The sequence below is a fragment of the Cucumis melo genome, chromosome 9, assembly GCF_025177605.1.
Source record: "Cucumis melo cultivar AY chromosome 9, USDA_Cmelo_AY_1.0, whole genome shotgun sequence".
Classification (NCBI taxonomy): domain Eukaryota; kingdom Viridiplantae; phylum Streptophyta; class Magnoliopsida; order Cucurbitales; family Cucurbitaceae; genus Cucumis; species Cucumis melo.
In genome coordinates this window covers 4,592,945-4,611,955 of record NC_066865.1, presented here as the reverse complement: position 1 = coordinate 4,611,955, position 19,011 = coordinate 4,592,945, and the positions used below count along the sequence as shown (strand labels likewise).

The window sequence follows — 19,011 nt, the reverse complement described above, 5'->3', positions numbered from 1 at the left end:
CGTGAAAAATAAAGTTATCTACATGCTCACAAATAATAGATATCGAAATCGGTCACCAAAGTTGGTAGTGCTTTGATATCTTCAATTTTTTGATATTTTTCTATTTATAAAACTCAATTATTTGAATTTATACATTGAATTTTAGATCTTTAAATTGATCATCTTGAAGAGATAATTTTAAATTAAGTGTTGATAAAAGATATAGATTTAATTCAATTCGAAGAAATTGAATTTATTTTTTATGCATGGTTGGATTTGAAATTTTATTTGTTGGATAACTAATAACAAAAAGGAAGAGTGTACAGATGATCTAGTTTTACGAACAACCTATTTATACGTTGGGTCAATACATCACACACTATATAAGTTTTTATTTGATTTCCTAACCTATAACTCGAAGTTGTTCTTAATAACCAACATTTGCATATCACCTTTAATGAAAAAATTTGGTCTTTTTCGACGTTACCTTGATTAAAACTTTGCTGATGGTGGAAATACCAAATCAATGTTTTTGCTCCTACTACTTGTGAGCTCTTATTCAATTCTTAATTACACCAATGTTTCTTAAGTTACAAAAAAATCAAGTTTGGAATACATTTTTATCCTCAAAGGTTGAATCACTTGGACGAGAAAACTTAGAATAAATTTGATGTGGGTGAAAAATTAAGAATTCAATAAGGAAATTGTGTTTTTGAAGGACAAATTAGTCCTTTCACTTTATTCTTTAATCAAAAAAATGGAAAGAAAGAAGAAATTATCCTCTTCAAGAGAACACAACCGTCCCACCCCTTCGAAAGCCTTCTCTCGCCGACAGGTCACTTCCCAGCCACAGCGCACGACTCGACCGCTGCAGCTCCGCCGGAAGACGACCAAACCGCCACTACTCGTCGGTCAATCCTGCCATATCAAATTTGATGGTGTTCGTGTGCAGGAGACGCCGCGCTCTGGAGTTTTAGCTTGCGCGCCACCGTTCACCGACGTCACACCAAACCCACGAATCTGGCAGTAGCTTAGTTGTTGGCTCGCGTCACTGGCTTATATTTGTCTTGTGCCGCAGCTGCGAACACCACGTGGCACCCCCGTTCTCGCTAAATTTTGGCTTTCGGGTAAGATTTATTATGTTTTAGTTGGGTTTCTTGTAAACTTTCGAACACCCACTAAGTTTTGGCTTGAATTAAACATTACCCATTACGTTTCGATGTTAGACTTGAATTATTGGGAGAGATTGAGCCGCTGCCCAGCCGGTTTCGAACTCGAAATTGGGCATTTAGATAAATTTTTTGTGAGAATCTTGGTTATCTTGGATAGGTCTTGAATACCTATTGGAGGTTTGTTGTAAGAATTAATCTACCCATGATTTGAATGCTAATTCGAGTTTAGAAAGCCTTATTGTGCTGTCTAGCGAAGTTAAGATGGTTTTGATAAGCTTTTGGATACTTTCAATGAGTTTTCTTGGAATTTGTTTAATACTCATTTAGTTTTGGCATGAACGAGTTACCCTTATTGTTTTATATGAAAGATTGAAGACTTGGAGAACTTTGAAGCATTGATCAACACGTATAAGGTCATTTTGGACAAGTTTGGGTAAGTTATTAGTTATTGATATGTTAGATTGATATTGAGATTGAGATTGTTAATGGATCAAAATCTCTAAAGTATTGATATTAGGTATAAAAGCGTATTGAAATGAGAGACCCAATTAAGTTTGGATATTCATTGTATTAAGAATTTAGATTTGAAGATTAACGGATTGAAAGTGGAGTTCTAGACTAAATTAAGGCATTTGAGAATGATTCAAGTTAAATCTAGGAAGTGGGGAATAGGGTCATTGGAAGCATAAACGAGCTTGAGTTGACCCTATGATGTGTGTTAAGCATGGTTGAGTCACCTTGACATATGGAATAACTTATTATTCATATAACTATTGTTCAGGTTGAGCCAAATTGGGGAGAGTGTGCAATTCTAGAGGATCGAGCTATTGACTGTGAGCGGTTACTTTCAAATATTTGATATGAACTTTTATTTTAGACGTGCAGGTGAATTTGGTTTGTGAATAAGTGTTTGGCATAACTTGTTTGGACATAATTGTATTATCGAGAATGATCTTTAATGAAAGTTTCTGGTTTTCATGAATTCTCTACAATGCGAATTTGTAATATCTGTTTTTCAATAGGATTTGGTTTAATTACAATTTACGTGAGTTATGATCTAGATGTGATTTTATAATGGATTGATGAAATATTTGGAAGCGGAGATAAGTAGCTTTGGTTTCTCTAATATTTTGAGTTCTTGAAATTTGTGTTAAAATATGCTTAGTTTGGATTTATCAATGAGAATGCTTTTGTTTTGCTTATTAAGAAAAACTCTGCTTTAGCTTTGGATTGCGTGAAATGATTGGGTATGAAATGTATTTATAGATGATGGTTTATGGAGGAATGTGAAGTTTGGTTTTTGAACCACAGAACTGGTGTATTGAGGTGATTTTACCCATAGGCTACGTGAATGTGTTTTTGTGGCGCCACCTATGGTTGTCAGGGGATTCTGGGGTTGAGAAAGGTTGTAACCTAGAGATCCAGGAATCTAAGTATAGGTGAGGAGGTGAATAGAGATTGTGGCATTGGCTTCGACCCTTGATTGACCCTTGGAGGGTAGCTCTATGTGCACATAGGAGCCTAGTTATTGGTGATGTGGAAACTGTGATGAAGTTGCCACCTTTGCAGGTACTAAATATGTATGAGGTCAGTTTGGCCACATGTTTTCTTGTTGATATGGAACATGCGTGAGCTATTCTTGGCCGTATATTCAGTTTATTCTACCGTTGTAGACCGAGATAAGGATAGATTTGATTGTCAATATGCATGAGCTCAATCTGGCTGCATGTTCCCTTTGGATCATGTGTGAGCTATTCTCAACTGTATATTCAGTGTTTTTTTTACTGTGGTACACTTGGATATGACACAGGGTTGATGGTAAATACATGTGAGCTCGGTATGGCCGTATGTTTCATGGTTGACATTGGACACGTGTGTGTTATGCTTTGCCGTGTGTTTGCCATAGCCCATTGTGTTTGACTTGGATATGAACTGGTTTAATATATTTTTAGACAGGCTTGTTATGGTTTTATAATATGTGTTTAAAAAACTTTGTTCCTATTTTAAATAGCAAAGCAAAACTATGTCCAATGGTTCCTTAATGAAAGTATGTTTTTACAAAGCTGACATTTTCAAATGTTTTCCTCCCAGGTAGCGTTTAAGTTCTAGGTGCCTATTAAGCCGTCAAATGCCACTCATTTCTGTTAGACATGTGCGACATCATACTACATGTATTTGAAGAGTATTATTATGATAGGTTGAATTTGTTAGTGAATGTCATAGGATGTTTGTTTTAAATATATTTACTTTTGGACTGGAAATTATTTCAAAGTTGTTTTATCTAGTTTATACATGAAATTTTGTCTGGGATTTGATGATTCCAATGAGTGTGTGGTAAGAGTCTTGGATCTTGTTTGAAATTGTAAACCTTAGAAGTGTATTCTTCTTTTCTTTTCCAGGGGTGGTTAGTCCATTTTTAGGGGAGATTGTCGAAATTCTAATAGAATTTTATAAGGATATTTGACAAGTGCTTAGAGTAGAACCTTCATGCCTCGATCTAGATTAGAGGGAACAATCTATATGAGGTGTGCCAAATTTGGTATGATGCCTCGATCTAGATTAGAGGGAAAAATCTACATGAGGTGTGACAAATTTGGTATCAGAGCATGGTTTTGGGAAACCTAAGGGTTATGAGCTAGAGTTTTGGAAATGTAGAGGTTTTGCATTAGAGAGTCAGCATGAGTAAGTTGCTTGGCAACATGCTCATTGTGGTCTATGACCCAGACTTTCTACTGAGGGAACTCATGACGCTCCTGTTAGTTTAGACGTGGGACTAAGGAATTTGAAGTCGAAGCCAACCGTGTTGAGGAGAACTTTGATGAGCAGATGATGCCTTGTTTGGCTCAAGAATTGTCGTCGGTATGAGAGTTATGTAAGAAAATCCCACGAAGAACTTCAAAATTAAGTGTTTGGAGGCTTTGAGAGCAATAATATTTTTCATAAATGATTGATCCCAAAAATGTAGAATATTGGTTGGAGATAGTGTAGAAATGTTTGGGGCCATGAGTTGTCTAAATGAAAGGAAGGCAAGATTTGCCACGCTCTTGTTGTAGAAAGGAGCAAAGAACTGGAAGCGTTTCCCTAAGTTATGCTCGACGGTAGATCAATTAGTTAGAAAGAATCCTAAAGAGTTATCGTAAAAAACTTTATCAGTGGTCATCCTAAGATGCGAAGCGAAATGAATTTTGGAAGCTTAAACAAGAAACTATGTTTATGGAAAAATATGAAAAGAAGCACACATAATTGTCCAAGCATGCTATTTTAGTTATACAAGATGAGGTGGACAGATGAAAAAGTTCTAAAGATAGTTTAAGAAAGGAGATTTGTACGCTATTACTGTTAGCACTGAATGGATGATGTTGTTAACTTATAAATACTGCTATACAAGTTGCGAAGAACTTGTTTGAGAAGAAGGCTGATAAATAAATCTTAAGAGGTGCTCGAATAGCTTATCTTTTGAGCTTATCATATGAAAGATCTAATGGCTGGTTTAACCCTGGAGTTTGATGAGTTTATCGGAATAGATTTCTTGTCAATGTATCACACCCCTATAGGTTTATATCGTAAAGGAGCACGTGTTTAAGTAACAAGGTGATGTTGAAGTGAGTTCAAAGGCAATAGACAAATTTTCTAGCATATGCTAATTCTGTGGTAAGAGTGAGGTAGTTGTTAAGAAAGGGTTGTATTGCCTACCTGGCTTATGTAATAAAAACCCAAGTCAAGAGCTAAAACTTGAGAACATTCCTATGGTACAAAAGTTTTCAGAATGTATTTCCAGATGAAATACAAGGATTACTGTCTATAGAGAGATTGAGCTCTTTATGGATTCAGTATTGGTATAACATGGGAGCTGTAGTCGGATGCACTAGTCTTGAGTTGCTAAGAAGAAGATGACATCCTAAGGGTTAGTATTGATTAGTGATAGCTGGACAAAGTAACAATCTATAATAAGTATCTATTGCCATGCATTGGCGATTTGTTTGCGCAACTGAAATGTACTTATGTGTTCGCTAAGATCGATTTGAGATCAAGTTATCATCAATTAAGATGATAGCTTAATTTGGAGTGAATTTAGATCAAACCACAATTGAGGGTTTAATTCAAGAACTTTTGAAGCGAAAGAGTTCAGTTAGACAGAGAAAATTTATTTGAAAATCTTTTGGTCGTGCTAACTAAATTATTTAAATTGGATTAGATATATGTTGATATATCTAATTTAAATAGATCATTTCTTGGAATGTTAGAGGTTGGATGAAAGAGTAAAAAGAAGGTCTGTGAAGAAGGTGCTTGTACAAGAAAATCCAGATATTGTTGTGTTAATGGAAACCAAAATAAGTTCGTTTTTTTGTAGGAGAACTGCTAGTATTTGGAAGAGTATGCGAGTGGAGTGGGAGGTCCTTGAGATGGTTAGGGGCAATTTTTCCATTTCAATCTCGTTCCTTGAGAGGGAAGGCGAGAAGTCTTGGGTCTCAAGGGTTTATGGCCCTCCAGAGGCCTAGAGGGAGGGAAGATTTTCGGGAGAAACTAGGGGACCTTTATGGTTCTTGTGATCCTAGATGGTGTGTGGCCGGGGACTTCAATGTCATTTTTGATTCTCCCAAAGAGAAGGCTTCTGATGGGAGGATCACTAGTTCCATGAGAGTGTTCAATAAGTTCATTGATGACCTCCTTTCATTAGTAAGAAGTATACTTGTGCTAGTTGTAGAGCTGCAACAAGGATTGATAGGTTCTTACTCTTCGAGGATTGGATTGATAGGTTTGGTAATCCTAGACAAACGAGGAAGCAAAGAGTTACATCGAATCATTGGTCCATTATCCTGCAAATTCCCCTTTTCTTTGAGAATATGTTGTTAGAACACCCTTCTTTTAAGGCTAATATTTCTTTTTGGTGGAATTCTACAGTTCGAGGGAAGTGGGAAGACTATTGTTTTATGGGGAATTTGAGGGCTCTAAAAGGAAATCGTAGAGTCTGGAATAGAGAAGTTTTTGAAAATGTCAATACTAGAAAGAAAGAGATCACTGCTGGAATTGAGGACACTATGTCTTGGAGTTGGAAGATACTGTGGATAGTGCTTTGGAAGGGGGAGAGGAATGTCTTAAAAGGGGAATTTGCAGATTTAATTAGAAAAGAAAGTATTAGTTGGGGTCAAAAGGTTAAAGTCAAATGGTCTAGGGAAGGGGAATGCAATGGTCTAGTGGAAAAAGGTATAAGAACCATATTGACCCTTTAATTTTGGAGAATGAGGAATGCACTAGAAATGATAAAGAGGTCGAAGAGGAGGTGATCTTGGCCTTTCCTAATCTCTTTAGCCTGGTTGTTCAGGAGAAGCCTTTTGTTCATGTATTGATTGGTGTCCCATTTCAACCAAGGAGGATGAGGAGTTGGTGGGCCCTTTTACTTTGGAGGAAATTAGGAAAGCGGTCTCTGAGAGGGACAGGAACAGGCCTCGGGCTCACCAGTTTTTCTTGCAAGTCTTTTAGGTTCCTATTGGATCCTGCTTCTGGTAGTGAGTCAGTCTTTGTTGTGATTTGGAGGATTAAGGTACCAAAGAAAATAAAGATCTTTATCTTGCAAGTTTTACTAGGTCGTGTGAACTGAATAAGCATTTTTACTATATTCTTTGTTGGAAGGCAGAGGAGGAAGACCTAGATCATTTTCTATGGAGCTCTCAGTTTGCAAGGTTTGTGTGGATTTGCTTCATGCAGAAGTTTGTTAGATATCTTGCTAGAGAGATGTTCGTTTGACGATTGGGGAATTCCTCCTTCATTCGTCTTTCAATGAGAAAGTCCCTTAGTGAGGTTTAGGGGGTGTGTGCTTTATTGTGGGGTGTTTAGGTGGAGAGGAACAATGGGGTAATTTAGAGGTTTGGAAAAGGACCTAAGTGAGTTTTGGTTCTTAGTGGGGCTTCCTGTTTCATTTTGGGATTCAGTTTTGAAGCTTTTTTGTAATTATTCTCTAGGTAACATCTTTCTTAGTTGGAAACCCTTTCTTTCAAAGCTTCTTTTCTTGGATTAAGGCTTTGGGTCAAAATGGTCAAAGGCTGGTGTGGTGAGCGTGAGTCTAGAAAGGCAAGTCTTGGGACTCAAGGAAGAAGTACGATTCGATGCCAAGACAACCTCATATATGCTAAAACCAAGTATATATATTGTTCCAGTGCATCCTGCTTTCAGTTGTCAATTTCACAAATTTTTTTATTGTCTGAATCTCTCTAAGTTTTGAAACCTCTATCTATTCCTGTTCTGCTATGCAAGGCTTGTGCCAAGTAAACAAATTTGGAAGTAGAATTGAACTCCTTACTGATCATCTCACTTAGAGAGTTTGTTGGATTAAGGACTTTTTTAGAGAACGTTGGATTAAGAAATTCAGAAGTGATTAATGAAGTTTGTTAGTACAGTGTATGTAATTCATGTTTACAACGATGGAACCCTGATGTTATTCTTATTTTTCTTATAGCAGCAATATATGTTTTTTTATTGTCATTTGAAGTTGTTAATTGTATCTTGTAGGAAGATGTCCAAGGAGGAGAGTTCTGAAGTTAATTTAACAACTGACTGCAACCCAGAATCTAGTAAGAAAAGAGCAAAAAGTAGAAAAAACAAAAAGAAGCAGTTATTGATGAAAGGTGTAGATGTCATGGAAATGAAAGATGTAAGATCTGTTCAGCTGGGGGAAAGCAACATAAACTCTGATAGTGACAAAGTGAAAAAGAAGAAAAAGAGAAAAAAGAGTACTCAACAACGTATAGAGGAGAGCTCTATCAAGGATGAGGCAGGAGAATATGAAAATAGAACAGAGACTTTTATGAAAGAGGCTAGTCCTGTCTCTAATAGTGGAAGTGAAAATTTTTTCGAGAAGAGGACAATTGCTTTGGAAGATGCTGAGAATGAAAGGACTGACAACATACTTAGAGAAAAATCTGATAGGAAGATTCTAGAGTCCGACAATGGAAAAGTTGATCGAAGGAAAATTAAGAGGAAGAAGCAGCTCTTAAAGGAAGCAGCAAATGCAGATATGCGTGGTATTTGTTACTTGAGTCGAGTTCCTCCGCACATGGATCCTTTGAGACTTCGTCAGATCCTCTCACAATATGGGGAAATACAAAGAATTTATCTTGCACCCGAGGGTAATGAGTAATTATGCATAACATTTATTTTTTCTATTAGTTTCCTGTTGCTTCAAAATCTTACTTGTCTATTTGTTCTCCCTTTTGTTCCATTGCTGCCATTTTGTTTAGAATCTACTTTTTTTCTAGTGTATTTTTTCAAGGTAATCTATCTTTCGTGTTCAGATGCTGCCAGTCAAGTGCAACGAAAGCGTGCAGGGGGATTTCGAGGACAGTTTTTTTCCGAAGGGTAAACTCACACGCCTAGCTAATTTTTTTATTTTCTAATTGTTTGTGTTCCAACCTTCAAGTGACTAATAATAATAACAAAAGTAATAAAGAACAATGCTTGGCTTCTCAAATGATTTGGTTTTAGTTACTGATTTTGTATTGTCCTTATATGTACTATGCAGATGGGTTGAATTTACTGATAAAAGAGTCGCCAAGAAGGTGGCTAATATGTTAAATGGCGAACCAATAGGTAAACTTTTATTTAAATATACATGTTTTGTATTTGATATCCTGGTTCGATTTATGATTTTTACTCTCTTTGGGAGATGGTGGAATTCATTGTATATGGCTGGTCTTTCGGGTTTCATCCCTCTGTGTCAAATCGGGAAGCGATAGGCATGGCCTCTTCTTTCTTTACTTGAGGACCATCACGGTGGGTATGGGAGAAGGGATGTAAGAGTTTGGAGTCTCAGTCCACTGGTGGGATTCTTGTGTAAGTCGCCCTTCCAAAATATGAGTGACCCTTTCCTTCTCCTAGGTGAGTCATTCTTTGGAGGATTAAGATCCTAGAAAAAAATGAGGTTTTTTACTTGGCAAGTTTTACATACCCTCAGCAATATGATGGATTAACTTGTGAGGAAGTTGCCGTCTTTTGTTGTATCTTTTTGATGTATCCTTTGTAGGAAGGTAGAGGAAGATCTGGACCGTACTCTCTGTCATCTTGAGTTTGCGAGCTTCTTTTGGGACTTTTCTATCCAGATGTTTGGTTTTTTGTATGGGCAGTTCATTGACAACGTGATTGGGAAGTTCAACTTTCTCTTCAGGAGAATGGTCAACTTTTATGGCATGTTGAGTTGTGTGTGATCTTCTAAGTTTTGTGAGGGGGAGTGGAATAGTAGGATGTTTAGAGGTGGAAAGAAACCCTAGTGAGGATATTTATATATGGACTTCAATTTCGAAAACCTTTTGTAATTATTCTATAGACACTATTTTGCATAATTGGAGTCCCTTTCTATGAAGGATCTTTTATGGGCTTGGTTTCGTATCTTCTTGTATTCCTTCATTTTCTCTCTATAAAAGTTGTGTTTCCCTACCTGTTGTGCATGGGTTTAGGAGGAAGGAAGAGGTCATCTTTCTATTACGATCTCTGGAACATCAAGTATTTGAGTAAATTCAAGTGGGATGATCTCACGGAAGAAACTGGTACACACCTCAAAAACTTGGTCTTGCCCTATTTTTGCTTACAAGTTACAACACTGTTACTGATATCAAACACTTTACAATTTGCAGCTTACAAGCACGCCATTCGGGAGCAGAAACTGGCTTTAGAAATTTCTGCTGCCAAGAGGGAAAGGGATTCCTATCTTGCTAAAGTTGATAAATCACGTGCATTGAATTCCATTGAAGAACGGCTAAAGAAGGTAATCGAAGAGCCTTACTGGCTTACATCACTACACTATCTCAGTATGTATTTGGACGTTTTGGGGATCCGGAACTTTAACTGCAGTTGATTTTTCTCATCGTATTGTTGTACTTGTATGTGTGTTGTCCCCGTTTTGAAAATATAAAATTTACCCTCTTTTTATATGGCCTACAGAAGCAGAAGTTGCGAGAAGATTCAGAAATGAATTCTCTTGATGATAGCCAGAAACTTCCAAAGTTGATTCGCAGCTTTCCACAAACACAACCAGTTGCAGATGTTGCCGTACAAAACAAACAAAGACTATCTACAAATGTCCTGGCTAGGGTAAGTAATAACGTTTCATTTACAATCAAACTTCATCTCATGATTTACCCCAAGTTACTAGATTTTAACTTGTAAACTTTTATCCAGGTTGAGTTCGGTATGATTATTAAAATGGTAAAAAGTGATTCTTAGCTTTGGATAGTTACACGTGTAAATGTGTAATTTTGAAATTTTTAGAAATTTTTAGCAAATAGTGTTGTTGAACGGTAGAAAAGAGAACACAAGGTTTACATGGAAAACCCTAGAACAGGGAAAAAACCACTATAGAAATTAGGGGAAAAAAACCACTATAAAGAGTTTCTTTTTATCATTTTCACACAAGAAAATTGACAATTTCCTTTTTTATATTATATTTTATTGTATTGGTCGTATTATATTTGCCAAATTTATTTTTTCCTTCTATGTAATGCGTTGTTCTTCTATTTAAGAAAATCCTTCTCTCTTTGTGAAATACAAGAAATATATTATTTTGGCAGAAAGTTACTCGAGGACAACTTTATAGGCTCTCGCAAGCCCTAATACAGAAAGGAAATAAACTTAGGGTAAAGTAAAATAGTAAAATATCCCCGGGCTATAAGCTATCAAAAAAGTCTCTTATTTCCAACACTCCCTCTCAAGTTGGGTAGATTTTAATCATACCCAATTTGCTAATACATGAGTCAAAACTCAGCATGAGTAATCCTTTGGTGAGAACATCAACTACTTTGTTGACTAAATGGAATATACGAAATACAAATACTTTGTCCAGTTTATCTTTTATAAAATGTCTGCCAATCTCCACATGTTTTGTTCTATCATGTCGTACAAGATTATTGGCTATGGTTATAGTTGCTTTATTATCACAATAGAGCTTTAGAGGTAAAACACAGTCTTGGTGAAGATCAGACGAAACTTTCTTCAGTCAGATTTCTTCAAATTTCCAAACTTATAGCTCTGGATTCAGCTTCAGCACTATATCTAGCAACAACAATTTGCTTCTTACTTCTCCAAGTAACTAGGTTATTCACACAAACGTACAATACCTAGAGGAAGATTTTCTGTCAATAACTTATCTTTCCCAATCAGAATCAATATAAGTCTCGAGGCATTTTCTGTCAATTTTTCTAAACATCGGACCTTTACCCTCGGAGCTTTTCAAATATCTCATAAGCTGATTCACAACTTGCATACATTCATTCTAGGGTGCCTGTAGATACTAACTAACAACACTGACAACACAGGAAATATCTGGTCTAGTGTGGCCAATTCACTCCTAAGACTCTGACCAGCGTTGGGCTTGTCATTTGGAGGGTGTCTTTTGCCATTTTGTGGTCTACCATGTAACTTCAATCATTGTTAATTTGTATGCCCGGGTTTCTGTTCACACACTGGGTCTGTTTCCTATTTTGCTTGTCACTATCAAAACCATATAGTTTCGCACTAAAAGTAGCAGAATCAATAGCAGATCTAGTCATGATGTTATAGCAGTGCTACATCTTCCTTTAGACGCACCGTAGAACACATTTCCATAAGAGAGGGTATAGGCTTCTATCCCATACGACCTCATACTACATCGAAATTGGACTTAAATCCATCTCCTGCAAGATCAGGAACAATTTGTTAAAGTATGAAGTGACATCTATCTTCCCTTATTTGCAGTCATGTGCCTCTTTACGCAGTATGTAAAGACTAGACACATTTTGTCTTTTAGAATATAACTTTTGAAATGCATCCTAGATATCTTGAGCAGCCGCAACATACAACAACGATTTCCCCATCTGAAGTTTCATACTACTAATTAGTAGTGATTCTAGCAGGGAGTCTTCTCCTTTCCAAATGTACTCTTGAGGATCTCTTAGTCTATGTCTTGGCATCTCACTAGTTAGATACCCAAAATTATGACGCCTCTCAAAGACCATTTTAATGAATTGAAACTAGGAGAAATAATTCTGACCATTCAACTTTTTTCCTGCAATTAACCTCGTGGAATTTTCCATTGAGCTAGACAAATAGTTTGTAGTAGTTAAAGTTGGGAAAGAGGTTACCGTATTCTCTAGTACATCAGTAAATCGAAAGGAATGTCAAAATTCATTACATTGGAATTTAGGTTTGTGGAAGCACCTAGTAACTCAAAAGCAACAATTTGTTGTTGCGTTGTTAACGGGGACAAACTAATCAAACCTTGATGTTCAGAACTAGGCAACACATGATGAGGAAGACCCTGTTGCCGCAACATGGAATTTACCTGTGTGGTAGTAGGTGGACGACTCACTAATCTCGGATTCATGGTGTATGTTTGAGCCAATGTTTTCATCAAAGGGTTGTGGTGGTGCTAGAATTGGACGGATATGCAAGGATTAAAGATAACAATCAACAACAATGAGAGTGACGGTAGTGAAAAAATTAGTGGCTTTGGCGATTTTGGCGGTGGCAGCAACGGCAACTGTGGCTAAAGCAAAACTGGTGTAGAATTAAGGTTATCTTGCATATGTTGGTTTTCGCTAACGGTGGCTAGGGTTTCATCACCATTTTTTAATACCAAGTTGCATGGTGGAATAGAGAACACAAGGTTTGTGTGGAAAACTCCGATAGTCTTTCTTTATTGTTTTCACATACAATGAAAATTGCAAGAGAAGATAACTTTAAAGGCACTAACAAGCCTTAATACAAAAAAGAAAATAAACTTAGGGTAAAGTAAAATACTTCCTGGAGCTAGACTTCAACAAAAACCCTTATTTTCAACCCCTTATTTTCAACAAGTGCATTAGGATTCTCGTAGGAACAAAACGCATAGAGAACAATATTGCAATATCAGTCGATTAATATTACAATACCAATGGCCTTTGGAGAGGGCAGGACAATACCCAAAACTATACATTCCTCCGAAGTGCCCAACCTTTCTAATTTCTAACGAAGGCACTACTAACCTTTTTTTTGGGAGACACACCTAACTAATATTATAACTATCCTACTAATATTCGAAATATATCCTTCCTAGTACTCTGTTTTTTCTTTAATTGGAAGCATACAAGTTCTTTGTTCAAAAATATTTTATCTAAAAGCATTTCAAACTCACTAAATGATAACTTTGGCTATCTGCAACACATCTTTTGTTCATAAAATTTGATTGGATTGTTGCATTTTGACTTATTATTTATACATGTTATAACCAAGGTCTTGGCTTTCATTACCGCTTCTGCAGGTGTTTGGAAGCTCCTAGTCGTCTAATTCCCGACTCCTACTAATTAAAGAGATTTAAGACAAGTGATTTGCTATATAGACTTGGGCTTTTTGTAGACAGAGGGAAGCAATCTTTGACTTATCAATTTATTTATCTCTTTACACAACAGAAATGTGTAGAAGGGATATCTGTAGCTTTGATATTTGTTTTACTTAAATCAAACTTTTTGTATTAGATAATTTTGGCTGGAAGCATGGCCAAGTAGTGAAATATAAATCAAGAAAAAGTTTTGGATTTTTTCTTTATCTAAATTTGTTTTAACAAGGGCACAAACGAGGCTGGTGGAATTGCATCACCAAATGAATAATGTTAAAGAAATTAATTAGGTTTTGTCAGTTAACCCATATTTAGTAGTAAGTTTTGAGTCTTTGTTTTTTAGGTGAGTATTTAGAATATCGTGTTTGTTTTGTGATAATATAAGATGTCCGCATATTTGAAGATTTCTGGCATACGAAGAGTTTTTTTATGCCTCCCAAAAATGGGATAGTTGCAAATGTAGCAGTTATATTCAAAATAATTAAGTACATAGCAACATTTTAAAAAAATTGCAAATATAGCAGAATCTGTCAAAATCTATCAATGATAAGAGTTTGATAGACCATGTAGCAAATGTTGGTCTATCATTGATAAACCATAAGAGTCTATCAACGATAGAAGTCTATTATAGGTTTTGTTATATTTGCAATTATTTTAAAATATTGCTACATACTTATTCTAAAAATTCCATGTTTTGGGTTTTCCTCTTTTTTACTTTCTTTTATCCCTTTCTTTATATACTAAATATCATCCATCCACGTTTTTAATACATATTTATTTTATACTTTTTTTCTAAGAAAGTTATTCAAATTTAAATTTAAATAATATTATTTAATAGAAGTTTTGAAATTAATATGTATTACTGTTAAAAAATAAAAAATAAAATAGTACGACTGTATTATTTTTTGTAGAAATCAAATTAATAAAAGAAATATGCAATGTATTTCTATCAATTTAATGAATAGTCATAGGGTTATTCTTAGAAGATGAGTTAAATATGTCATTTTCGTGTTTAAATACTATAAAACAAATATAGTTATTCAAATATTTTTAGATATTTTTAAAATAATTTTGGGTATTTAAATATTATGGTCGATTGTTTTTATGTTCTGACAATAGCATCCATAGATAATTATGTTAGAGGTAAGTTTGAAGATATTGGATAATTGGATTTGTTTTGTGGGATTTTTGTCAGAAAAATGTCTTAAATTTACTAATATTTCAAGAATACCTTCGACTATTTCTTAATACGTCAAACTTAACTAAGATATATATTTTTGTTTCCTTTTGAATTAATATATTTCTATTATTTTATTTGTTAGTTTTCTTTAGTATATTAGATTTATATTGGATTCTCTTCTTTTTCAAGAAAACATAAATAACTCCAATTTAATAGAAGAAAGTTATGTAGTAGACGATATTTAATTTTATTATAAAATGCTCTTTTCTTAGGATGTTCAAGAATCTTTAAATGTATTGACATCTTACATTACCACAAAACAATGTGGTAATTTAGATATCTACCTAAATAGAACTTTGAATTCCTATGAAATAACGATCAGCTTTAAGCCACATTTATTTTACGAATTTTTCAGATCGACATTTAATATTTTTATTTGCTTCTCATAATTTCATTTTTTAAAATCCATCTCACGCATGCTTTTTAATACTTGAAATTTTTATTTTTGAAAATGAGAAAAAAATACAACTTTTAATGAGTTTACAAATTAATATAAATTATTTATTACAATTAATTTTAATTAATTATTAAATATAAATATATTATATAGACTTAATTTATTTCAACTAATATTTTATGTTATCTTAACTATCTAATATAAATTAGTATGGTTAATTATTAATATTTTTATTAATTTATATTAATTTAATTGTTTTTAGTAATTAATATAATTATGTTTAGTTAAAAAGGTTCTTTTATTTATTTTTTTTATTAACCAAGGGGACGTTTGGCACCTAAGTCGAGTTGAATTGTCCAAAATTTGGGAATACTAATAATTCAAGAGGTTTACTTACTCGTTATTCGCCTTAATTAAGGTGAGTAATGTGAACTTTAAGTTCACATTACTCACCTTATTAACTCACATTTCTTACTTTTTAATTTTTCTCAACTCTTTCAATTACTCGGTCATATAATAGTTACAAGTCAACTCAATAAAAAAAAAAAAAAAACTCAAACCGAACATATCTTAAGTAACTAATTAACATTACAATAAATTATTTTATGTTAAATTTAATTGATCTCTAGCATTTTAGTTAAGTAATTATTTAATTTGATAAATTACTAAATTGAACACAAATATTTAACCATCTGACATCAATTATCACGGACATCCAAACGCATGCATTAATTATCCAAAATATTTAAAACTCAGAAATTCAAATCTCACATATTTAATATTTATACTTACCAAACAATATTTGTGATCCAAACAGCCACCGTGTTTCTATCATAAATTGCCTACAACTACTACTATAGAAATTGGGTTACATGATATTGATGCAATGTCAAGTAACAATATTTCTGACATTTTAAGAAAAGTCAAGCACTCGATTCTCAAGTGTACTCTGATCATTTGATCCCATAACAATGCAAGGTTATATATATTTTTTATATGTTTTCTGTGTCAAATAAGATAGTATGTTTGACCTACTTTACATATCAAACTAGTAGATTCTTTGACACAAAATAAGGGACAAGTTATTTACACATTTTAAGTGATGTGTGCCTTTTCTTTGTAAATTAAATATACTAAATTTTCCATTTCTCATTTCCTACATTTACACATTTATTTTAATAAGACAAGTCGATCAACATAATAAAATCTCCAACAAGCAGTAACCAATGGAGTTTTTTTAGATTGATTTTGACTGCAAGAATGTAAAGAAGAGAAAACTAAAGAGAGATTAAATTCAATTGATTAAAATATATAGCTTAAGTTTTTTGAGTTATTCCTCAACTTACAACTCAGATCATAGATTCATCAAATTAACAATGAATCAAATTAATCCTTGTATTGTTTTGCTCAGCCAACTCACTTGAGAGTTCAGATTATCAAATTAGCCAACTTAATTAGATGAGGTGTACATCTTAATTAATTTAAATCAACTACATTAAGATTTTGGTATTACGCTAAAATAAATATCCAATAAAAAAAGTCTAATGGCATGTTCAACATTATTCTTTTCCTATTATAGTTTGTGGCATTTCAATGTATACGCGTGTATCCATCTTGTAGCGTTGCGATGCTCACCTGTTGTATCAAAATCTCACATTTTATCTTCCAGCATTAAACATGGCATCGTGCATGCAGCGTTGTGGAACCATGCCATCAGAGTCAATTTGGTCATTTTGACTCCTTTTCCAGTTGATGCATTTAAGCTTCGCTTTAATTCTATATTGTCATTAATGTCCAACTCTATCTCTCAAGGGCTCAAAACGTACAAAATCATAAAATAAACACACAAAACCTAGGAACAACCTTGGATTAAGGAGCAAGATATAGCATATTTTTTGTGCTATCTCTTATCAAGTTCATGATTTCATTTAAATATGATTGCATCGAATATACAATTTTTCATAATCGTGTATTTAGGAGAACATGTGTCCCAAATGGAAAAAATTAGTGTCTCGAATTTTTGGTCGCCGGGTCAAATCAGGAAATGGTTGAGCTATGTCTATTCTAGTACTCTGCAATCTTGAGTGTTGAAAACAATCTTGATATCATTGACATTACACATAACCAATAATCATAGAACTATGTTGAAAGAAGGGTCTATCGATAGCCTCGTTTGATCATCCTAAAGGGAAGAGTAAGCTTGAAAAATGAGACCAAATTGAGAAAAGCAGGTTGAAAGTCAAGCCCGAGGGGGGCCGACCTACAACAATAGCAATGCATATGAGATTTGAGCACCAACGAAAAAACAAAATTTTTAAATTCGTGCAACGTACAATATCAAATATAGAGGTTCAAATATACTTTTGGTTTCTATACTTTTAATAAATCTTAAATTTAGTCCTCATTACCGGTTAAGTTGATCTCATTTTTAAAAACGTTTTTTTTTATCTAAGCATTTTTACTATAAATTTTGAAAATGTGTCTACATATTGTATTTCCATGAAAATTATATGTTATTATTTAATCAATCTTGGTTATAAAAAACCTTCAAGATAAAAAGTTCAAAATTTATTTAAAATACATAGATTAAAATTGGACAATTAAAAGTAAATCAACTAAAATCGAACAAATTTCTAAGCATGATAGTTTAACTTAAAAAGTTTTAGCTTAGATTTTCCTTTAAATTTTGGTTATTAAAATATCATTTTTCATTTTTAAACTTTGTTCAATTTCAATCCTAAATTTTTAATTGTCTAATTTTAATCTTCATAACTTAAATAAAATTTAAATTTAGTTCACCAAAGTTAATTTGCATCCTCAATGTATTAAAAAGAATGAATATATATATATATATATATATATATAGTATGTGGACTGTTTTCCAGATCTGTAACAAAAATGCTGACAGATATATTTTAAAAAAGTTTTAAAAATGTTAATTTTCATAAATGTAACGAAACGTACACCAAACTATTTAACCAAACTAATTCGATTGTGTAACAAAAGAATTAAAAAAAAATTATTTAGCCAAATCTTGAAAAAAAATCGTTTAGATTTGAACCTAATTAAATGATCGTGTAACAAATTTAAACGATAGAATTGAAAAAATAAATTGTAACCAAATCTAAATGATCGTGTGTCAAATATATTACGCGTGCGTTATTGATAGCGTGGTTGACGGAGCATTTTTTGTATTTTCTATGGTAAGCTTGTGGGCTTTTTCCGTTTTCGAAATTATTTCATACAGTGTAAATATTTTGACGTTTTGTTATATTTTTAAAAATATCCTTTTAAAAAATCAACCAATAAACTAACGTATTGAAGGTTAAATTTAAGATTTATATAAAATATAGAGAAACAAAATTGGACAATTAAAAATATATTAGAGTAAAAATGAACAAACTTTGAAGTAAGAGAAAAATATGATATATTTTAATGAAGCTTTTTATCTTTTCAAAAGACATTGAATGCTTGGATACAAATTTAAGAATAGAAACTTTAGGATAATTCCAATGGAAATGAAATGATGTATGTATAGACTATAGAGTGTTTCTTATTCCATTAAGTAGAGTTATTATTTCCCAATTCCCATATAGTTTATTTATTAATAAAGCCTACCCTAAAGCTTTGTGTGGGATAAAAGTAATAAAAACATCACTATAAATAGACCATCTATGATCTATTTGTTTGTGCAATGCATCATCATTTTAATATAACCTACAAAGTAACAATTATTTTTATATTACTATTTATACTTCACATTTATTATTTATTTATTTTGCATTTAAATCAAAACAAAGTTTGATTCACTTTTTGTGGGTAGATAACACTCATGATACTTGGAAGTTCAATGATGTCTTTCTAAAAAGCAAGTTTATTATTAAAA

At 33.4% G+C, this 19,011-nt stretch overlaps 1 protein-coding gene and 1 long non-coding RNA gene across 9 annotated transcripts; both read left to right on the top strand.

The window, feature by feature from the left end:
* Positions 1–754: 754 nt before the first annotated feature.
* On the top strand, positions 755–13,697 carry LOC127150812 (pre-rRNA-processing protein ESF2-like). Of its 8 annotated transcripts, XM_051089466.1 has the most exons (11): positions 755–1,106; positions 1,520–1,584; positions 1,933–1,984; positions 2,463–2,720; positions 7,663–8,275; positions 8,441–8,504; positions 8,668–8,735; positions 9,599–9,688; positions 9,776–9,906; positions 10,083–10,232; positions 13,414–13,697. In XM_051089466.1, the coding sequence occupies exons 4-11, from the start codon at positions 2,700–2,702 to the stop codon at positions 13,429–13,431; spliced, it is 1,155 nt and encodes a 384-aa protein (XP_050945423.1). In that variant the 5' UTR covers positions 755–1,106; positions 1,520–1,584; positions 1,933–1,984; positions 2,463–2,699; the 3' UTR covers positions 13,432–13,697. The 8 variants fall into 8 exon arrangements, with proteins under 8 accessions (XP_050945423.1, XP_050945427.1, XP_050945426.1 ...); XM_051089470.1 differs by lacking the exon at positions 2,463–2,720 and having other exon boundaries at positions 7,659–8,275; XM_051089469.1 differs by lacking the exon at positions 2,463–2,720 and having other exon boundaries at positions 1,933–2,036; positions 7,659–8,275.
* LOC127150813 (uncharacterized) lies at positions 8,742–9,509 on the top strand. The gene is made up of 2 exons (XR_007823401.1): positions 8,742–9,023; positions 9,169–9,509. It is a non-coding gene; the product is annotated as an uncharacterized LOC127150813 (long non-coding RNA).
* Positions 13,698–19,011: the final 5,314 nt, after the last annotated feature.

Coding starts and splice junctions, on each gene's coding strand:
- LOC127150812 (XM_051089466.1), top strand. CDS start 2,700: ATGAAGTTGCCACCTTTGCAG. Junction 9,689..9,775: donor TGATCTCACGGAAGAAACTG/GTACACACCTCA, acceptor TACAATTTGCAG/CTTACAAGCACGCCATTCGG. Junction 9,907..10,082: donor TTGAAGAACGGCTAAAGAAG/GTAATCGAAGAG, acceptor TATGGCCTACAG/AAGCAGAAGTTGCGAGAAGA.